The sequence below is a fragment of the Sorex fumeus genome, unplaced genomic scaffold (genome assembly GCF_029834395.1).
Source record: "Sorex fumeus unplaced genomic scaffold, SorFum_2.1 ptg000013l, whole genome shotgun sequence".
In the NCBI taxonomy this organism is placed as follows: domain Eukaryota; kingdom Metazoa; phylum Chordata; class Mammalia; order Eulipotyphla; family Soricidae; genus Sorex; species Sorex fumeus.
Genome location: NW_026606070.1, coordinates 13,745,459 through 13,766,946, shown reverse-complemented (window position 1 = coordinate 13,766,946; position 21,488 = coordinate 13,745,459). Strand labels below are relative to the sequence as shown.

Sequence of the window (21,488 nt, the reverse complement as noted above, 5' to 3'; positions counted from 1 at the left end):
TGTTCATCAATTTGTTTGAGCAGGCACCGGTAACATCTCCATTGTGAGACTTGTTACTGTTTTTGGCATATCGAATACATCATGGGTAGCTTGCCATGGTTTGCCATGAGGGCAAGATACTCTCCGTAGCTTGCTGGGCTCTCCAAGGGGGCGGAGGAATCAAACACGGGTTGGCTGCGTGCAAGGCAAACACCCTTCCAGCTGTGCTATCACTCCAGCCCACCATACCATTATCCGGTCCAAATTTAAAAATAATATCGACAATATCCAAAGCCACACAATTTGATTAAATGTTCTCCTATCTTGAGTAGCAGAATGACTTCTAAATTTTCTAATTTACATTTTAAACCTATTTTCTTCTATAAAACATCATAAAGTGTGTTGTATGAGGATAGTCTGTTAGAGGAGAGAGACAGATACAGAATAAATACTCTCATATGTCAAATATGAAGAAACATAGTAGAGGAATAACAAATGAACAATAACAACAGGATCCAAAAGTTGACTTACTGGGGTTTACCTACATAGTTTACCAAAGAGGTCGGGTTGGAGGTTGGGGATGGGAGGGAGCGGGGAGAACAGTGGGGCAGTGTTTTGGAGGGACTCTGACGATGTGATATTGGGTGTATTGTTGGAATGTTGTATGCATAAAACTTTATCATTAACAGTATGGAAAATCATAATCCTTCAATAAAAATTGGGGAATGGATACTTATAGAACTATGCCCACTTTCTTATAACATCCTATTTAGAACAAAGCCTTCTTCTTCAACCTTCCCCCAAATTACCAAATACAAGTCCCAATCCTTCCTTTATGTATGTTCTCATACTCTACACTATTTCTCACTGAAATATGTATGGTTCTATATTCTCCTTTGCTGCAACTCTCCTCCCCCACCCCTTACATTGCATTGAGAAAAAAGAGATGTCATAATAATATAGCAGAGTATAAAATAACATAATAATATTATGATAACATATAATAACATAATGATACAGCAGAGTTGACTATTAGCAAATCATTTCATATTGGATACAACTGGATATTATCAGAAAAACTACAACCATTGGGGCTTTATATAAGAGCATTTATCTCTTCTGTAATAGAAATCTAAAGAAAAGGAGTATAGAGTTGCTGCGGCAACTAGAAATCAGAGATGGAGGAATTTTTTTAAAATCTCTTTTTAACTATTCTGACACGTGCTTTTCAGATTCCAGGTTGGTTCATGGTCTAGTGTGATTGCTGACGACACAGTAAATTGACATATTTCAGGTAATTAGAAAGTTGAAAAGAGAAAAAGATAATAGGAGTGCAGCTCCTGTCTTCATAGATTTCCTTCAAGCTGGTTTCCAGAAATTTCTATACATTGGTACTGCTAACCTTCACTGGGCTTCCCTGGCAGGACTTAGTCCCCTAGCTACTATCATTATCAGGTTTTCCTTCAAGGAAGCTGGGGAAATGCTTGCTATATTGTAGTTGGGAACACTTTTAATCTGAATAATATTAGAGTTTCTAGTATTCAGGAAAGAGATAAGATTGGTTATTGAATAGAGTCCCTGATAATCACTGATCTGGTAATTAGTTTAGGGAAAAAAACAGCTCTCTTACTTTGGTGCCTATTGAGTTTACAGCAAGAAAGAAATCTCATTACAGGGAGTTCACAGAAGAAATGGTCTAATTCTACAGGAAGCTATGGTAAGAAGACATCAAATAGTAGGAAAATACTTCATAGCTTTAAAAATGAGATAATATCCTCTAGATAGAGTTCGAATGTTTATAAGCACACAATGCTCAGAAAATGTCATATCTCTGGAGTCAATAGTGCAAGTTGTTTGAAATAAGATCTTAAGAAGGCTCAGACCAGTTGCCTTCATCCTTCCCAAAAAGTTTTGAATTCTTGCAGGCTTATCTGTCACTGGAAGCAGAGGCTCTCAAGTTATGAAATCAGCTGTAACAATTTTTATTTGAACAGCAGGTAGGGTGTTTGCCTTGCACGCAGCCAACCTGGCCAACCCAGGTCCTCTGCTCCTCTCGGAGAGCCCGGCAAGCTACCGAGAGTATCTCGCCCGCTCAACAAAGCCTGGCAAGCTACCCGTGATGTATTCGATATGCCAAACACAGTAAACTTTAGTGCTTTTGTTATGGATTAAGTTGTCGTTACTCAGGACAGACAGCTTAGAAGTGTTCTGCACAACAAATTAATAGTTATTATAATATGGATGGGCTGGAGCGATAGCCCAGAGGGTAGGGCAATTGCCTTGCACATGGCTGACCCAAGTTCGATTCCTCCATCCCTAGTAAGCTACAGAGAGTATCCCACCCACACGGCAGAGCCTGGCGAGATCCCCGTGGCGTATTCTATATGCCAAAAACAGTAACAACAAGTCTCACAATGGAGACGTTACTGGTACCCACTCGAGCAAATCTATGAACAATGGGAGGATAGTGCTACAGTGCTATAATATGGAAAGAACTAGTACCATTGAAATAAAAAACAAATACCCACTGTGCTCATGAGAAAGCATAACAAACTTTGTCTATAATATGGCCTCGATTTGTTAAAAATGCATAAACACTGAAAGGGACTTAAACTTAAAACATATCAAGTTTGTATGCATCATTAACAAAATTATGTGATTTGCCACAGTGAAAACTAGTCATCATCCACACATTTGAATACAAAAACTGTAATGATAAAACCAAATTTAATGTAAAGAAACATGGAAAGTTTAGTTATACACTAAAGAAAGCTTAAGTACATAGAAAATATTTTTAAAAATGTGTATGGGGCTGAAAGGATAGATACAGCAGGTACTCTCCTTCCCTGGATTTGTTCCCAGTACCCCATGTAGAACCCCTGGCTTGCCACAAAGAATTCGTTAAAACAGAACCAGGAGTAACCCCAGAGAATCCCTGGATGTGGTTCAAAAAACAAACAGAATGTGCAACTGAAATCAGCTAGAAGAAAAGGGACAGATACTGAATGGTCTCCCTCATATGTGGATATAAATAAACTTAGTAGAGGGATAAAAAGGGACCCAACATAACAGAATCTAATAACGGGTCTAAAGAACTGAGCTTACCTTAACAGTGAGATGAGTGGTAGAGAGTAGGTGGAGGCAGATGTTGAGGTTAAGTCAGGAATGAAGGGAAAGCCTGATGCAATAATGGAAGGAAATGAAAATTCTGGTGGGAATCTGATGTCAGAAAGTTGTGGTCACAAAACCCTATTATTTACAGTATTGTAAAATTATTAAGCACAGTCACTAAAAAGAAAAATAGTCCCGGGTTTGATAACATGCTATTTAATCATTACATTCTGATGGAGCAAACAACTTGTTAATAACTTTTTAAAATGTATTTTTCAAATTAAAAAATCAGAAACATAATTACTAAATGACTGTAATTGCTAATCCACAAAAACCTCTCATTTGAATTTGGCAACTTCATCACTTTAAAAAAGAGCTCGGTTTTATCCTCAAACCTTAAATACATAAATAATTAATAAAATATAGAGGCCTGAGAAATAGTATAGGCACTAAGGTGCCTGCTATGCATGTAGCCAACCCTAATTCAGTTCCTGCAGCACATATGATGCTCTGAGCATGGATAGCAATGATCCTTGAGAGTAGAGAAAGGAATAAGTTTTGAGACTCATCCCCAAAAGAATTAATAGCATCTAAACTCTGACATGTTTTCAAATTTAATATGTGATTAAAGAACCCAGTTTTCTCATTTTATATTAAAAATGAAGCTTTTGGGGATACATAACACATTTACATAGATACAAGTCTCTTTATGTGACAAACTGATTCCTGTCAGTTGTCTGTTTTTTTTTCCTTTTACATATCACAAGTTTCCTAGTGAGAAGAATAAACTTTGAGTCAGTTTGTAATGTCAACTTCTTGGGAATAATAATGTACTTCTCATTTACTCACCAAATCATTACTGAAATTTGTTTCCTGTTCTTCAAATTTCCAAAAAACCTCCAATATCTCTTGGCCCTACCAATCTCTCTGAATATGAGTCTTATTTTTTCCCCATAAATACATCTACGCGTGGAGTAATTCTTTATTAACCAAAAGTGAACATCAGAATACTCTGGAGAGGCTATTTTTTAATTACACAGGCCTGAATCCCATACAAATATACTGAATTAATATAGAAAACTGTGTCTGGCATATCGAATACTCTCGGTAGCTTGCCGGGCTCTCCGAGAGGGGTGGAGGAATCGAACTCGGGTCGGCCATGTTGGCTGCTTGTAAGGCGAACGCCCTACCCGCTGTGCTATCGCTCCAGCCCTGGGGCGATAGCAGGGGCTGGAGTGATAGCACAGCGGGTAGGGCGTTTGCCTTACACGCGGCCAACATGGCTGACCCGAGTTCGATTCCTCCGCCCCTCTCGGAGAGCCCGGCAAGCTACCGAGAGTATTCGATATGCCAGACACAGTAACAACAAAGTCTCCAATGGAGACGTTACTGGGCCCGCTCGAGCAAATCGACGATCAACGGGAGGGCCTTTACCTTTACTTTTAATATAGAAAACTGGACTGTACGTTTCTCATATGATTTTAACCAAGTCATCTTAAGAGCAAAATAAAGCTCTCATAGTGCTGATAGGTATTTGAGAAATGATTAGTGAAATAAAATCTTCCAAAATGCCCAAAAGTCTAACAAATTTTGAAACCCAATTCCAGGCTTCCAGCTTGGAAAAATTCCTTATTTTTTTTTCTGTCCATGCCTATCTCTTTCTTTCATATAGGTATTTCTGTTCAATTGGATATGCCCTCTCCTTTTCATCAAACTACTTCCTCAAGAGAGAAACTCTGAGCTATTTAAATGTAAAGGTTATATTTCTTTGCATCATGGCTTTCCACCATCAAAGACCTCTTTTATTTATTTTTTTCTAGCCATTCTTATATTTCTTTCCAGTACTTCTCATCACCAAAATTTATTGTATGTATTGTTTCCCTGGTTATTGACTGTTTTCCCTTAATAGAACACAAGATTCTTAAAAGCAAAAATATTATGGGTTATTCAAATATAAATCCCTAATAGATGGAAGAGTAGTTTTCAAAATATACTGTTGAATAAGAAAACTCTCTGGAATTACTTATTTTGCACGTATCAATTAATTGTATACTAATTTAGCTTGTATAACATCATCCACTGCCTTCACTTTCATACACTAGCCCTTGCTCTATAAAAGCCATTCTGTCAGGTTAAAAAGAGCAAGTAATTAAGTATAAATTTCAAACTACAATAAAAGTTATGGAGTTAATATGTTTGTTAATAACATACATTGGAGGCCTTTAAAATAGTAGTTTTGGGGTTCATTTTGACTCACAAAAGTGACCATTATCTTATAATTACTCAGACTCTGGAGCCATATTAAAAAATATGTGCACTGGGATGATTTGTGCAGTATGTAGGCTGCTTGTTTTGCACACAGCCAACTCAGATTCCATCCCCTGCACCCAATAAGGTCCCCTGAGCACTGCCAGGAGTGATCCTTGACAGCAGAATCAGGAGTAATCCCTGAACACCATCATATGTAACCCCAAAACAGAAACCAATACTATAAGAAGAGCAACACTAAGACCTACACACGCTAGTATCCAATCATACTTTAGTTTCTGTAGCATATCTTTTTGCACAGAGTGAATTTGAATTTATTTTTACTGTACACATAAAGTAATATCATGGTCCAGTTATGAGGTACCAAAGAAAGTGGTTGATCAGGGGAATTTGCTCTTAGGGCCGCTCTTAATGTCATAGAGGTAAAGGAACCATCAATTTACCAAGGTAACAAGATTGCAGGGGACCTTAAAGCTTTCTTTTCAGTTTTCATGTGTTTACCCTTTTAGTCTCAGTTGAGAAGTTGGAATATAAAGAATCTAATGCTTAAGTGAGGTTTATTTCTTCTGCATGTACACTATTCCAGAATGCCATGAATCATTATGGGATGCTTCATTGTGATGCAGTTGTGAGGAGACCCTTGTTACTTTATGATGCACCATAAAATGTTCAAAATGGTTATGCCAATATCATGTAGGTAAAAAAAGTTTCCTATGATAATACTGAAGGGGTTTGTTTCACTTTCTCTGTGACTGGTTTCATTATAAAAGTTACTTAATTCTTCAATGTGATTAATATAGCCTAATGGTCTTAATGTTAAGATTAAGAATAACGGTTATCATTTATTGCACATGCATGTGATGTCAGAATCTGTGCTACCTGCTTAAATACCTGTGGCATTTGAACTGATTAACAAGCATATCTCTTTATTCCTACTTTTAAAATAGAGAATATGTCTTTCAAACTTCAATAAACCAGTATGTGGTGAAATTTGTTTATATGCAGCTGTAGCTATTCTATGATGGTTTGAAAAGAAAAATAGACCCAGACACTAAACAATTTTCTATGTAAAAGTCCCACTTTCCCCTCAGGAAGAAAGTGAAACATTCTTGACAATAGGTGTTCGGGATCTTGCAATCATCTCAATAAGAAAGTATGAAAACTGGAAGAACGGGACTAAGACAAAACAAAGGAGGATGCTACTTATAAAAATGGTTCTTTCAAAAATGAAAGAAACAAACATTGCATATGAAAGCAGAAAGGTGTGACATTCTAGGTTGACAGCCTGAATTCAAACCAAATGTCCATTTTTGGAAATCTACAGGCAAGACTGAGTCTTAGAATCACAGTTGCCTCATCCGTCAAACAGTGCAGGCCAGAGATGAAGCCCTAATGGGAAGTGAGTAACCATCATTCTACTGCCATAGCTCCTTTAAGCATCATCAACTTCTCAGCTCCTCTTTCTTCTTAAACTTTCTGCTTGGGAAGCTCCATAAGTGGTTTAGCCATTTTTTTCTTTAAAATTTTCATAAAATATATGGACAAAAAGTCTCATCCTTGTTTTCCATGGTCTCCTGAACCTTTTTCATCATTTATTATAACAACTACTTTTCTATGTTTTGGGCCCACATCACTCACAACTTCTAGAAGGCAGGAATTTAATCTTATTACCTATTTCTCTACCCCCTAAATATATATTATTTAGAGTATATTTATTATATTATGTATGATTTAATGTATTGTACACTACATTTATTTAAATATTTATTGTTTATATTTTAGATATATTTGTATACATTTGTGCTCTCAATAAATGTTGAGTTGGAGAAAAATGTCTGCTACACGACAGTTTATTTCATCTCCCCAAATCTACTTCATTATTTAGTCTACTCACTATCAAATGTCACTAAGATGTTTCCCAGAATTCCAACAGATGCATGAAATCCACCTTCCTAAAAAGGCAGTTTTACAGGGACAGGCAAGGAAACAGAGAATAGTGCTTTGCTTCTCATGCTCAAGTCAAGAAAAAGTTCGGTCATAAATTGCCTCTACATGTAAGTTAGTCAAATGAAGCAGCTTCTCCCTCCTTTTCATTTCTTCTACTTGCCGTGATGAAATTCCCGTGTAGGTCCAAAACTTGGAGGCAAATTCATCCTTTTATCTTGATATTTAGGAGGTACAGCTTTGGGCACCACCTTCATTCACATGCCCCTGTGCTACTAGTAGCGATTATTCCCTTAGGAGAAGGATTATTCTGAATTTCTTAATCAGAGTGGAGAGGGAATTCACCTGGCTTCACCCATGGACCTGCTGTGGTAAGTTCTCTTTTGTCCTTGTAAAATAAGGGGAGTGAACCTTTCCCAGGAAGGGTCACTGAGTCAGTGTAGGTAAAGTTCGACCCCAACTCCCCCTAAAAAAGGCTAATTGGGGGTTACACAATGAATCGGAGAGGGAGGCGATCGGAAATGCTGCAGCGGGTGGCAAAGAACCCTGGGTTGAGTCTACCGGCCCATGCTGGCTGCCGGTGTCTAGTCATTTCACGAATTTCACTGACGCTCCGCAGGGATGTCAGACCATCACTGTTAAGTCACTCTTGCTCTCCAGAACGTCGTTGACATCTTCATAGGAGCCTTGCTCCCGCTCCCGTGTGTCTCTAACAGAAAAATCCATCAGAGCCCGCCCCAAGTTTTTTTTTTTTTCCTCCCCAGACTCTGGGACTTTTGACTGCCCGGTGCGAACCCTCCAAGAGTCCGGATGGAGGAGTTTCGGCGGCTGCAGTTCCCCGGCCGCGAGGGATGGACTCTCCACTTCCTCCCCGCGGGCCGCGGCGGGGGTGGGGCATCGTCCATCGGTCCGTCCTCGCGCCGTGCGGTTTTGGGGTAGTCACTCCGGGGCGCCCCACCCACGCCCTAGCATGACGTCACGGGCCGGGGCTATAAAGGTGGCAGGTGCGGGCCGCGCCTCCGGAATGTTCCCACACCTGGTGCCCGCGCCCGCGCCCGCAGCCCGACCGCGGCCGCACCGGAGACGCGCAGCCCCGCACTCGGGCCCCGGCCCCCTCGGCGCCCCGCTGCTCCACCGCTGCGCCGACGCCTCCCGAGGGACCAATGCGAGCCCCGCTGCTGCCGCTGGCGCCAGTGGTGCTGTCGCTGCTAATCCTCGGTCCAGGTGAGCCCGCGCCGCGCCCCCCGCATCCGACGCTCCGGGACGCGGGGACCGCCCGGACCCGCTCCCGAAGGTCCCTCCCCGGCAGGAGCAGAAACCAGGTGGACTCGGGAGCTCCCAGGCAGCCAGAGGGCGCCCGGGGAGTGTCGGTGCCTTGACTTAGATCCGAACCCAGGGGTCCCCCTCCGGGAGATCCCCCAGCCCGGCCCTTTAGTTCACAGTCACCCCGACGGCCGACGGTCCGCACGTCGCAAGAGTGTAGCAGTTCCCTCCCCACAGGACCCGGGAGCCTCCTGTCTGAGTGCTCCATCTCCTGGGCGGGGTCATTTGATCTTGGTCTTCTTTCGAGGATCTCACGACGAGGGTGGGGGTAGGGGGGAATGAGAGCCACCCCTCAATGCTATCTTACTGAGCTCTAAAAAAGATTAAGCCCGGGCTTGAAATTCTGCCCCTCACCCTAATTCTACCCAGCACCCAAGTTCTCCTTTAGCTACGAATAATCATAATTCAGCAAGGCAATAAGAATGTCGAGGTGAAAAGGGGAGCCATGCTTATCAAGTAAAAAGAGGCATTGCTTTTGACAGATTTTAGACATATATATATATATATATATATATATATATGTATGTATGTATTTTGGATGTCAGCACAGCTTTAGACAACCCGGTGTCGGTATACTCAGAAGTTGTCTATTGAAAGGGGACAGGCAACTTTCTAGCAAATGCATTTGCATTTGGGATGTGAAGTAAGGGCGATCTTTAGATTTTGACACCACCCGCCTCCTACCCCTCCCCCCCTTCCCCTTCCTCCTTGTGATGCTGTCATGTGAGATTAAGTTGTCTGAGTTGTCTGGCCGTATTTTCGGGAGCTAACATCGACTCTAGGGAAAAGATAACCTTGATGAAAGCAGCTCGGTAATTGGAACAGCTGAGTTTGCTTGTTGGCAAAATGTGAAGCTGCTTTCATAAGTGACTCAATCACAAACAATAGTGCATGTGCAATAAGTACTTTGATATCAGAAGATAAACATTTCTCCCGGATGCCGCTGAGTGGTGAGAAAGACAACCTGCCTTACCTCCCCTCTTCTCCCCTTGATCTCCCTTCCTTAGCCCCTCACGCTGCTGGACTGGAGGTCAATGACACCTCTTCTGAGAAAGGAGAACCATTTTCTGGGGACCACGGTGCTGATGGATTTGAGGTGGGCTCCACCGGTCAGATGGCCCCAGGAAGCACGATTTCCCCTGTGAGCGAAATGTCATCTAGTAGCGAACTGTCCTCAGGGAGCGACTATGACTACTCGGAAGAGTATGATAACGAGCCGCGACTCTCTGGCTATGTTGTGGATGATTCAGTCAGAGGTGAGTAGAGGATAAGGTGCACAGTAGCCTGTAAGGGGTGTGTGTGTGTGTGTGTGTGTGTGTGTGTGTGTGTGTGTGTGTGTGTGTCTGAGCGAAGCTGCTTCAAAAGCACGGCCTCTCCCTGGATCTCTTGAGCTGCTGCATACCTGCGCGGTGAGCTGCCTTCCAGGATGTGGGTCCCTCCTCCTCTGCAATGCTAACAAATCTTCTAAGCCCTTTCAGTCTCATCTCTGCTGCTCCGTGACAAAGGAATTCCCCTCAGGTTTACCCATGTGAAATTGGAAACTCAGAAGGTTATGTCCTCTGTCCCTATTGCACAGTCAGCAAACAGGTGGACTCCAGGCAAAGCTCCAGTTTGACTCCAGATGGTGCTCCTAACCCCATTCTGGGAAAAGGATGTTGGCTTCAGGCAGACCATCCATCCACATGGCATCTGAGCTTCTGTATTGATTCCCCAGCACTGCTTTTCATTAAATAACTGCATTGTATCACAAATAAGGGATGAATGAATAAGGGAGGAATGAATGGGAAATGGGCTATTTCTAAAACTTAAGTTTTGAAAATACTAAGTTTCGCGGGGACGCCAGGATGTATCTCAGGGGTAGAGGTTTTGTGATCCTCAGGTCAGCAATGAATAAATAAATAATGAAATACTAAGTGTTGAAAAATTGGATATAATAGAAGTAGTAATGATGATGATGATGATAACAATAATAGGCCTTTATGGAAAAAATAAGGACAAATATGCAGGGATTTTTATAAGGATACAGTAAATCCAAATACCATTTGTTGGTTAAGTAATCATGACCAACAGTTTTTTTTTTTTCTCTTTTCTTTTAAAGGAAAATTTGCTTCAAATGAGAGTATGAAAGTACTGTTCCCTACCCTCATTTCCTTTCCTGTTTGAGGGCAGAAAACAGTTCAGCAGTAAAGCAGTTCCTCAAGAGCTTAGTGGCATCACCTGTAGGAGTCTGCAGTTGGTCATCTTGTCTTCTGATCTTTGCTTTCCTACTCCCTCCTCCTGGGATTCCAGGTCTGGCCCAGAACCACTGGGGGGCAGAAGGCTCTATAGTGACAGTGATTTGATTAAGTGGCAGACATAGAGAAAGTTCAAGGGAACTTTCCACTTTTCTCCCTCATTTCTGATTTTGTGCTTTCATGCAAGATGAGGAAGGAATCCATTTATGATCCTAATTTGTAGAGAGATGAGAGTAGACTGTCACGGTGATTAGACACTACAAATTGTTAAGATTTTAAAAGACAAATGAATTGTTAGTGGTAAAAATGGTTAGTGCTCAGTGCATTATGAAATAGAGTGGAAACACGGTTGACAGAGTGGACTTTTGAAAAGCTGTTCTACCATTGGAATTAATGTCTTGGGACTGCGACATGATGACTATTATTGTCCTGATGAGTATTTTTATCTAATGAAGAGACATAATATTTGTTTAAAATAGTTTGATCAGAGGACTTTATGTTTGCTTATGGTGTTTTCTTATGGTATTTGTTTTCCCACTTTATCACAATATTTTCTATTTGGTACTCTACTATGTTTTCTAAGGCTTGCTATTTCATGGATGCCACAGGACCACTGTGACTAATACTTTTACAATATTATGGTTTTTCCCCTTTCACTGCACTTGGCTAAATTACTACTCGCGTAAACCTCAAAGCTTTCCCTTCTGTGTGACTAAATTATACCGTGCATGTGTGTGTGTGTATGTGTGTGTGTGTGTGTATACATAGATATATTTGAACAAAAATTGGGCCAGAGAGGTAAGGTAGTGCAGGTGAGGTGCTTGCCTTCAAGCTGACCCTGCTTCCATCCCTGGCACTGCAAATGGCCCCCTGAGCATTGCTAGGAGTGACTCTAAGCAGTGGTGGGTGTGGAACTCCCATGCAAATACATTGAGGAAATGTTTCTGGGGATCTGAAGTTAATGAATCTCTGAAACATCAAATACAGATATGTCTGGATTCCTATAATTTTAATAGATCACCGCAACATGATATCCCGAGAAGACATCAATGACTTATAATTTATTGATTAGAAGTTGAAAACAGTTATTAATGATAATCTATAATTTTATCTACTCTCAAGTGTTATCTGCTAATCTACATGCTGTGATAGTAATTACGGATCAATATGAGTAAATACAATCAACAAATATATCCAAGTTCCACTTTAATCAATGGTATTGATTTTTTTTGTGAGGAAACTTTAAAATGGGAAAACAAATAACAGAATTTAACATCCCGACACTACTAGTTGTGTGTCTTAGGGCAAAGCATTTGCCTTCAGTTGGCTTTATTGCATTCTTATATACCATGTGGAGAGCAATGCATCCAACTTTGCCTTTTTGTTTAATTAATGCTCATTAATAAGAACATAATACAATAAATTCAAGAAGTGTCTGTATATTATATATTTAATATAATGTTTATTTTCAATAATTTAGCAGTTATTTAGCAATTAGTATGCTGATGTAAAACATACTTTAAGCTAATAAGTAAAAAAAGGGTTCGTTCATTTTGAAGTGTCACATAATACAGATATTTCCATTGTTGTGAAAGAGAAAATTATCCCCATGAGTTGTTAGATCTTTTTTGCGGTGGGAATGGTCTTCCCAGATGGTGCGGTGGGAGTCCAAGGGCCACTCACTCTCCATTGAGCCTGTTAATGCTAAGACCTCCAGACCACTACGGTGAGTGCTAGGGTCCACCGGTGATGCTCTGGGGGTCTGTGGTGCTAGCGATTGAGCTGGGTTGGGTATATTCAAGGATGCACCTGAATCCCTATACTATTTTCCAGGTCCTATTAGGAATTCCTTCATGTCACAAAATGCTATTTAGGTTGGAGAGATTATTGTCATTTTTTTTAACCAGTCGAACAGGTAATTAAGCCAAAGAAAAACAAAACAGAAGGTGAAAAGACTACAGATAAACCCAAAAGAAAGAAAAAAGGAGGCAAAAATGGAAAAAATAGAAAAAATAAAAAGAAGAAAAATCCATGTGATGCCGAATTCCAAAATTTCTGCATTCATGGAGAATGCAAATATATACAGCATCTGGATGCAGTATCATGCAAGTAAGTTCTTAAGTTACGTAGAATTTTATTTTTCTGACACCATGTCTAAAATTCCTAGGTGCAGAAAACCATTTGTCTTTCCAAGGTATAGATCAAGAATTGACGGTTTTCTTTAAGAACCATGTAGTGTTTTAGGTCCTATAGTGATTATTTTAGGGTTAAGATTATGTATGTGTTATAAAAGCAGTTCAAATATAACTGTTTACAAACTTGAAATAATTAATGACTTGTACATTGTGAAAACAAACAAACCAATGTGGCAAATTTCCAGATTGCCCCGCAAGTCTTTGTTAGCTAGGTATAATTTCTAATTTTAAAATATATGTTTTATAAAATCTTTTTTAAGCAAATTAGTTAACTTCTACCTGTGTTCTAATTTCTTTCTTTCCTCAAAAGTCACTAACATATCAAAAGATAGTAAACTGTATTTACTGCATGACATATCACTCATCAGATGCTCATAAAGATTGATGCAGAATTAAAAGACATAGGCTTTTTATTTTTTCAAAATAGCCTCTTAATGTCTTGAAATGATATATCTTTGATTTAAATACAATATAGATTTGTAGATTTGAAGTAAATAACTATATGACATGGTGACATTCATTTATTTTGCAGTGGCTTAGAATCAAACCCAAAATTTCACAAAAGCAAGGCATACCCTTACCACTAAGCCATCCTGTCACCCACTGATTATCTTTTTAAATTTTAGAGGAGGGGAGGAATGGCTATGTATTAACTAGAAAATAAGTCTAAAATATATGGAATCTTTTAAGTGTTGATAATTTTAAAATTTGTTTTTTTAAATAGATGTCAACAGGATTACTTTGGTGAACGATGTGGGGAAAAATCCATGAAAACGCAAAAAACGGTTGACAACGATTTCTCAAAAATTGCGTTAGCAGCCACAGCCGCCTTCATTTCAGCTGTGAGCTTCACAGGGGTTGCTGTCGCTGTTACAGTGTTGTAAGTAATGTATAACTTTAAAATTTCCTATGATATGAAGCCAGTTCAATATTTTTCAACATTTCTAATGCAATGTAAATGCCATGTTTTTGATAAATTGTTTTATCAGGACATATAATGTTTGGCTTATATCTTTATATTTTACTGACAAAGATCAGAGAATATGTACTGACAGAGATCACAGAGTATAGTAAAAATTTTTACTGTTTTGGAAGCAATATATAATTTTTTTCCTGAAATGTGTGAAATTTTTTGACTTAAAATTTGATGGTTTTGTTTCATGTTGTATTTCTACTTTTGGCAACTTTTAATTTTTAATCTTGGTATTGCCTATGAATATCTTATGCTTAGATAAGCTTCCCAGAAGTTAAGACCTAGTTTATTGTAGGTTGCCAGAGATACTGCTTTGGTACTAAATATCAGACAATGCTTTAATTAAGTAAGAGTCTATCTTCTGCTTCTATTTGAGAAACCAAAAAAAAAAAAATCCCGAGTGATGAATTTTGTAGCATGAAGGTATTTAAAGCTTATTCCTATTTTAATTTTTGTTGAAAGCAGTATGGGAACTCCATTATTAAAAACAAATTCTGTGTAGGGAACAAGACAATTCTATTACCGTGTGACTCCCTGAGAGTCTTGTCTGTGTTCACAGTAACACATCTCAGAGTGTTCACATACTTCATGACCAATGAATGTAGACTGTTCCAGGTAGTAGGCACTAGTGGGTATGTCAAAATGGCATTGTCTGTCAAACAGAAGTCAGTGAATTAAGGAAGTTGGGGGAGGACATGAATGGTTCTTTAATGACTCATGCGCTACTAGAGCTTGGGAAAAGCAATAGGCTCATTATTCTAATTTTAGGTCTTGGTAAATGACTTTAACAACTGGATTGTGTATATGATCTACCACTTCTGCCATTCAGGAAACAAGGGGTTATCTTCTGCCATTGTTTACTATTATTTTAAACAGATCAGATAATGATAAAATGACACATAAAAACTTTTATGATGCACATAAAGTTTGATGTGTGGTTTAAATTTGTTTTGCACATTCTAGAAATTATTTTGGTCTGTTAGTACTTCATGTTAGATGGAGGGAATATGTTTGGAAAAAATTGCTCAGACAAACCATTATTGTGTGACAAAAAGAACAGAAGAAAATGTTACTAGTTAAAGATGTCTTGAATTATTTATATAAGTTATAATAATTCAGATTAAAGTATTACAACTTCTTTGAAAAGTATGAACAATTTTATTGAGGCTTTAATAACTCTTAAAACTAAGCAGTTCTTATTGTCCTTTTCTCCCATGGTCACCTTGTATTTGAAAGACTCAACAAACATTAGTTTTAGACACAAGTGCTATTTTTATGTGATTTTTGCCAACCATCACAAGTTCTTATAATTTCAATGTTTCATCAGTAAATTGACATCCTACTACAAAATAGATTTGCTCAGAAACTTCAAGGAAATTTTATTACTGAACTTAAAAAATGGCAGTAGGACTAGAAGTAATAAATATTTTTTAAAAATAATAAAATTCAGCTGGTTTTGTAAATATACTTTAAGTTTTAATCTTTATGGAGTGGATTGGGCCACGATTGGCAGTAACTGTTTCTGGCTCTGTTCTCATAAGTGCCCCCTGCAGGTGCTCTGTGAAACTTCTATGGTGCTAGAATCAAACTGGGGTCAGCCCCATGCAGGGTAACCTTACCTCCTCTACTAATTTCCTAACCTCAAACGTTTTGATGTGTTAATTTCTGTAAGCATGGGCTGGAGCGATAGCACAGCGGTAGGGCGTTTGCCTTGCACGCAGCCAACATGGCCGGCCCAAGTTCGATTCCTCCGCCCCTCTCGGAGAGCCCGGCAAGCTACCGAGAGTATCGCGCCCACACGGCAGAGCCTGGCAAGCTACCCATGACGTATTCGATATGCCAAACACAGTAACAAGTGTCACAATGGAGACGTTACTGGGCCCGCTCAAGCAAATCGATGAACAACGGGAGGACCGTGACTGTGATCTGTAAGCACAAAACCGTTTGTAGTAACACTATATGATCATCCCCCCGTTGTGCTTGGAAACTAGGCTTTTAGGGGGAAAGCACATTTGGGTATATTCATGCCTATGAAAGTTTGCACCTCAAGGTATTTTTATTGAAATTTCAGCCTTCTGGAAATATTTTCATGTAAAGTCAACACAAACATCCTTTTAATAAGAATATTGGTGGTATTTTATAGCAGATTTTAGGGTTTGTTATAGTGTATAGTACTTTGGTCTCTCATGATAAAGAATTTCCTATGTTCATAAAATCAATATTCTAATGAATGAAGTAACAGTAGGCATGTTTTGTTTTCTGAAGGCTTCGGAAACGATACTACAGGGCATATGAAGGAGTAGCTGAGGAACGGAAGAAACTTAGACAAGAAAATGGGAATGCAAGTATCATTGCATAAATGAAGATAACACTACAGGTTTGAATTTTAAAATATCTTCATATTCTAAACTTTTGAAAAATATAGTATCATATCAAGAAAAAATAGTAAAGTAATTACTCTTAATGTGAACACATAACATAATTCCTATATCAAAGTGGTGTTCTTTATGCATGCGATAACATTCAAAGCTCAACATCAGAAATTAACTGTAAGTTTAATATTTTAAGAAATATTAAGATGAGAAATATAAAGTATAAATTTTGTTCTTAAAGATCTTAGTGTTTGCTAGACATGAAAAATCCATAAGGAAAAATACCAGATGAAATCTAACACACATAATCATTTGGGAGCCAGTGGAAAAGGAGATCTTTCCAACAAAGGGCAGAAAGAATTCAGTAGAATGTTTTTAGAGAATAGGACTGGATGTATAGACAGTCACGTGCATAGTGGATTCTCAAAGGACTGAAGGGATCAGGGATACAAATTAATGAAGAAAATGAAGATTAATACTATGATGTTAAAGATCAATTTAGAAACTTGCCCCCAAAATGGTCTAGATCAAATGGATATAGTGGGTAACAGGTTGGAATATGTGTTGTAGTCACATAGTGATGAGTCAGAGAGAGGGTCTTGCAATACAGACATAAGGGACATAAGGAAGTAGAGGCAGCAGATAACTACTGTTTTTTTGTTTTGTTTTGTTTTGTTTTTTCTTTTTGGGTCACACCCAGCGTTGCACAGTGGTTACTCCTGGCTCTGCACTCTGGAATTACTCCTGGCAGTGCTCAGGGGACCATATGGGATGCTGGGGATCAAACCCGGGTCAGCAACATGCAAGGCAAACACCCTACCCGCTGTGCTATCACTCTAGCCACAACAACTACTGTTTTAAAGGAAGTATAGAACAGGAGAAGCAAGATGGGATGCAAATTTGAGAGCTAGCTTTGTTGGAGCATATATTTTAGTTTTTATTTTTATTTTATTTTTTGGTAAAAAGCAGAGCAGAACATGTAGGAAGTAAGTATGGAGAGAGATGTAAAGTGAAGAGTTAAAAGAAGTAAAAAGCAAATTTTCCTAAGTCAGTGTTTCAACTTTTTGGGGTTTTTCTTATTATTTTTTTTCTTGAGGCCATATCTAGCTGTGCTAAGGGTTACTCCTGGCTCTGCACTCAGGGGTCACTTCCAGAAAGAGTTCTGGGTATTGAATTTGGGTTGGTAGCCTGCAAGGCCTTACCCACTATTCAATCTCCCTGGCCACAGTTTTCATTTTTTCCTTTTTTTTTTTAAATTAGCCCTACAGGCACCTAGAGATTCACTATACTCAGTTTTGACTATGCAGGTTTTATGTTCTGAGGCATTATAGAATTAGCTCAATAATTCATGAAATGGATAATTATCCATTTCAGTGTTATGTTAAAAAATTAATACAGTGGGGTTCATGCCCAATTCAATCAGCTAATCAGTGGCTGAATAGCAGTACTCCTACATAAAAAAATTAATACAGCAAAAATCATTAATATATTGCCTTAAATCACCATAGTTCGGCCCATAATCATGAATAAGAATGGATTTTGGGGGGGGTTTCTTAAATGTAACTGGTATTTCTCGAAGTAGGTCCCATAATGATTTGGGAAAAAGGAAATTGCTGTGCTGGCACTGAGCGGCTGCCTATTAAGTGGTAGCGACTGTTATTATGTCCTCAGTACTAATTATCCTAAATTAGCTACATATCATAAATACACTGAGCGACTTAATCTTTCTTTTTAATTATGTCCACTGCACAGATTTGGTTAGGAAAGCTAGTTCTCATCACTATTGCTTTTTATATTAAGCACGTTGAACAAAACAGATTGAGCATATGCAATCTTCTAGCTAAGTAGGTATAAAAGAGGGTTCAAGTTATCTTGGAAAAACTCTGCACCTCTTAGAAAAAATGACAAAAATCTTATTTTTTTTTGTTATTCTTTGACACATAACAACCTGTTGATGGTAGTAGCTCATACTTGAATGTGGTTGAGAAAATGCATACTGTAGCGGTTATAGGCCAGCATCAATGTGTTAATGGAGCTGACCTCTGACATTTGATTTTGCTTTCTTGCAGGGTATCAGATCAGAGTCACAGCCACGTCAACACCCTGAATGATGAGTTGGTTCCTCTTTTCCAGTGGATCAAAAGAAAAAAAGAACCGCTTTTGTTCTGACAGTTTTAAACTTTTAGTTGTCACTTTTTATGCTTAAGTCTTATTCCTGTACATAAAGATGCATGGAGATGAAAAATATTTTTTCAAGTTGTAAATAATTTATTTAATATTTAATGGAAGTGTATTTATTTTACAGCTCATTAAACTTTTTTAATCAAAATATTGAGTTTGGATGTTAGTTTGGGCACTACAAGATTTTAAGGGTACTTTTAACACTATGTCATAAGTATTTTAAAATTTTTTATTTTATTTAATTTATTTTTATTGAATGACTGTGAGATACAGAACTACAAAGCTGTTCATGGTTGGGTTTCAGTTCTTACAGTGTTCCAACACCCATCCCTCCACCAATGTACATTTCCCACCACCAGTGTCCCCAGTTTCTCTCCCTCCACTCTCCCCCAGCCTGTCTCTATAGCATCTATAGCAGACAATTTCCTTCTCTCTCTCTCTCTCTCTCTCTCTCTCTCTTTCTCTCCCTCTCTCTGTCTCTCCTCTATATCTGTCTCTCACTCTCTTACTCTCACTTTCTCTCTTTCCATCTCCCTCTCTCTTTCTCCCTCCCTCCTTCCTTCCTTCTCAACATTATGGTTTGCAATGCAGATACTGAGAAGTTATCATGTTTGGTCCTTTATCTATTTTCAGCACACAGTTCTTATCCAGAGTGACCATTTCCTACTCTTTGTCCCTTCTCTATATCAAATGGCTTCTCCCCCAGCACTTGAGGCAGGCTTCCAACTGTAGACCAGTATTTCTGATCCTTATTTCTACTGTCCTTGGATACTAGTCTCATACTATGTTTGTTTGTTGGTTTTTTCAATATATTCCACAACTGAGTAAAGTAAGTAAAGTAAAGGCCCTCCTGTTGATCATCGATTTGCTCGAGCGGGCCCAGTAACGTCTCCATTGGAGACTTTGTTGTTACTGTGTTTGGCATATCAAATACGTCACGGGGAGCTTGCCAGGCTCTGCCGTGCGGGCGAGATACTCTCGGTAGCTTGCCGGGCACTCCAAGAGGGGCGGAGGAATCGAACTCAGGTCGGCCATGTTGGCTGCGTGCAAGGCAAACGCCCTACCGCTGTGCTATGCAATAATTTTATGTATGTCCCTCTCCTTCTGACTCATTTCACCTGGTATGATACTCTTCATAAACCTTGGGTTTATATGAGGAAAATAAATAGTTGAAAGCACACCAGACTTCCTAGCACTGCATAATATATGTGTTTCACTTCCCATTAGAGTAAAATTTTTAAAAATCAGTTCATAAAGACACCCTAAGTTGAGGACTTAGACTGCCCTATCCATTTTTCATGTAGATATGTTCCAAGTCTTACAAAAATTTCTGAAGTCAACAATTGGCCTGGCCTCTTTTTTTTTTCAGGAGACCTAAATCAACTATCATCATCACATAACAGAAGATACAAAAATAAGCTTAATATTTTATAGAAATGGCATTTCAAGAAACCCCAGAAGAATTTAGAGTTTAGATACTTCTTTCCCTAACATTATCATATGAATGTATAATGCATATGAACTATATAAGCTCTCTTCTACCTCTGTTAGTCCCTTCTTTAAAACAAATACTTGCATATTTCAGGTGGATGTTCTTTAAAAAAGACTAACTTACGAACTGGCCCTTGACAGGTCAACTAAGTTAACTGAATGTAAAACAAAATAAAGCAAGGTTTAAAATATGTGGAGAGTATTTTTTAGGAAGTTAGCCAATAAACATAATTTCAGCACATATTCACAGCCTGTCAATTTGTCTCTAACTTAGCACTCAATCTTTTGCCCAGGTTTTTGAAAAACTTCGATGTTTAAGAAATATTCTAAGTCCTTTACACATAGGGCTTTTGTCAAATTCTTATTATATTTTTTGAAGATAGGCACATGTTAGAGCTAACAAGTTCAGAGTGATTACTTGTTCAAAGTCTCAGAGCTGATCAATGAGAGTCAAACTCCCTTCTCTACTACTTCTATAACCAAGGTGTTAACTTGAACAATGTTATATAATGACAATTGAATATTAAAATTATTATTAAGATTTAAATAGTTAATTTAAATTTTTAAGAAAGATAAAAATGGCAATAATTGCCTACCCCTTGCTCCCTAAAAATACATTTGTAATTAATGGTAGGGACAGATTTAAGCAAATTCTTCTAATGAATAAAATTTTTAAAAAATATACTTCTTTTTATGCTAAAACTAGGGAGCCATATTAATGTCATGGACAAATTTGATAGTTGACAGGAAGGGAGGAGGACTTTACAATGTTGGAACCTAAAAAGAGATTATAGGAATGACTAAATGTCAACAAGAAAATACAGGACCTTTCACTTAAAAGGGTGAGAGGATATGAGCAAGGAATTCCCAGAATTTGAAACCAAAGTGATTAATAAGTATCTGATGCAAACTTGTGCTGAGCCGTGTATTTACTGAGAATTAGCAGAGGTCTGCCCTTCCTTCCTCAGTTCCAAGCCACAGCACGCAGAGAAGGGACAGGATTTCAACTCCCCAGCACCCATCCAAATCATAATCCTGCATGCAATAAAAGGTACACCATCTTATTGAAGTGACAGGAATTACTAGTCAAACCAACAGGATATAAGCCTATGCCCATGTGATTTGTAGAAATGGAAAGAGAAGCAATGGTGAAAGAAATTGGTGGACAGAAAGTTAAAGAGATCCCAAAGTCAATTTCCATTGCAGGGTAAAGAAGTTTGCATACATTGATGAATGTCGGTAACTATATCTGGACGCCAGCTGGTGTCTTAAGAAATTAAACTGAATTCAGCCTGATTCTGACATGATCTGCCCGGAGAGAATGACAAATTCCACAGGAAAGGGATTCAGAATTTCAAAATTTCTCTCTACTTTAGATCTAGTCATAGACCAGACTTTCGTGAGTGTTATAAATCAG

The 21,488-nt window shown here is 38.6% G+C and overlaps 1 protein-coding gene across 1 annotated transcript; it reads left to right on the top strand.

The window, feature by feature from the left end:
• Window positions 1-8,465: 8,465 nt before the first annotated feature.
• AREG (amphiregulin) lies at window positions 8,466-18,549 on the top strand. The gene is made up of 6 exons (XM_056111497.1): window positions 8,466-8,526; window positions 9,633-9,881; window positions 12,767-12,968; window positions 13,779-13,934; window positions 16,293-16,404; window positions 18,469-18,549. The coding sequence occupies exons 1-5, from the start codon at window positions 8,466-8,468 to the stop codon at window positions 16,384-16,386; spliced, it is 762 nt and encodes a 253-aa protein (XP_055967472.1). The 3' UTR covers window positions 16,387-16,404; window positions 18,469-18,549.
• Window positions 18,550-21,488: the final 2,939 nt, after the last annotated feature.

Coding starts and splice junctions, on each gene's coding strand:
- AREG (XM_056111497.1), top strand. CDS start 8,466: ATGCGAGCCCCGCTGCTGCCGCTGGCGCCAGTGGTGCTGTCGCTGCTA. Junction 8,527..9,632: donor GCTGCTAATCCTCGGTCCAG/GTGAGCCCGCGC, acceptor TCCCTTCCTTAG/CCCCTCACGCTGCTGGACTG. Junction 9,882..12,766: donor TGTGGATGATTCAGTCAGAG/GTGAGTAGAGGA, acceptor TTTTTTAACCAG/TCGAACAGGTAATTAAGCCA.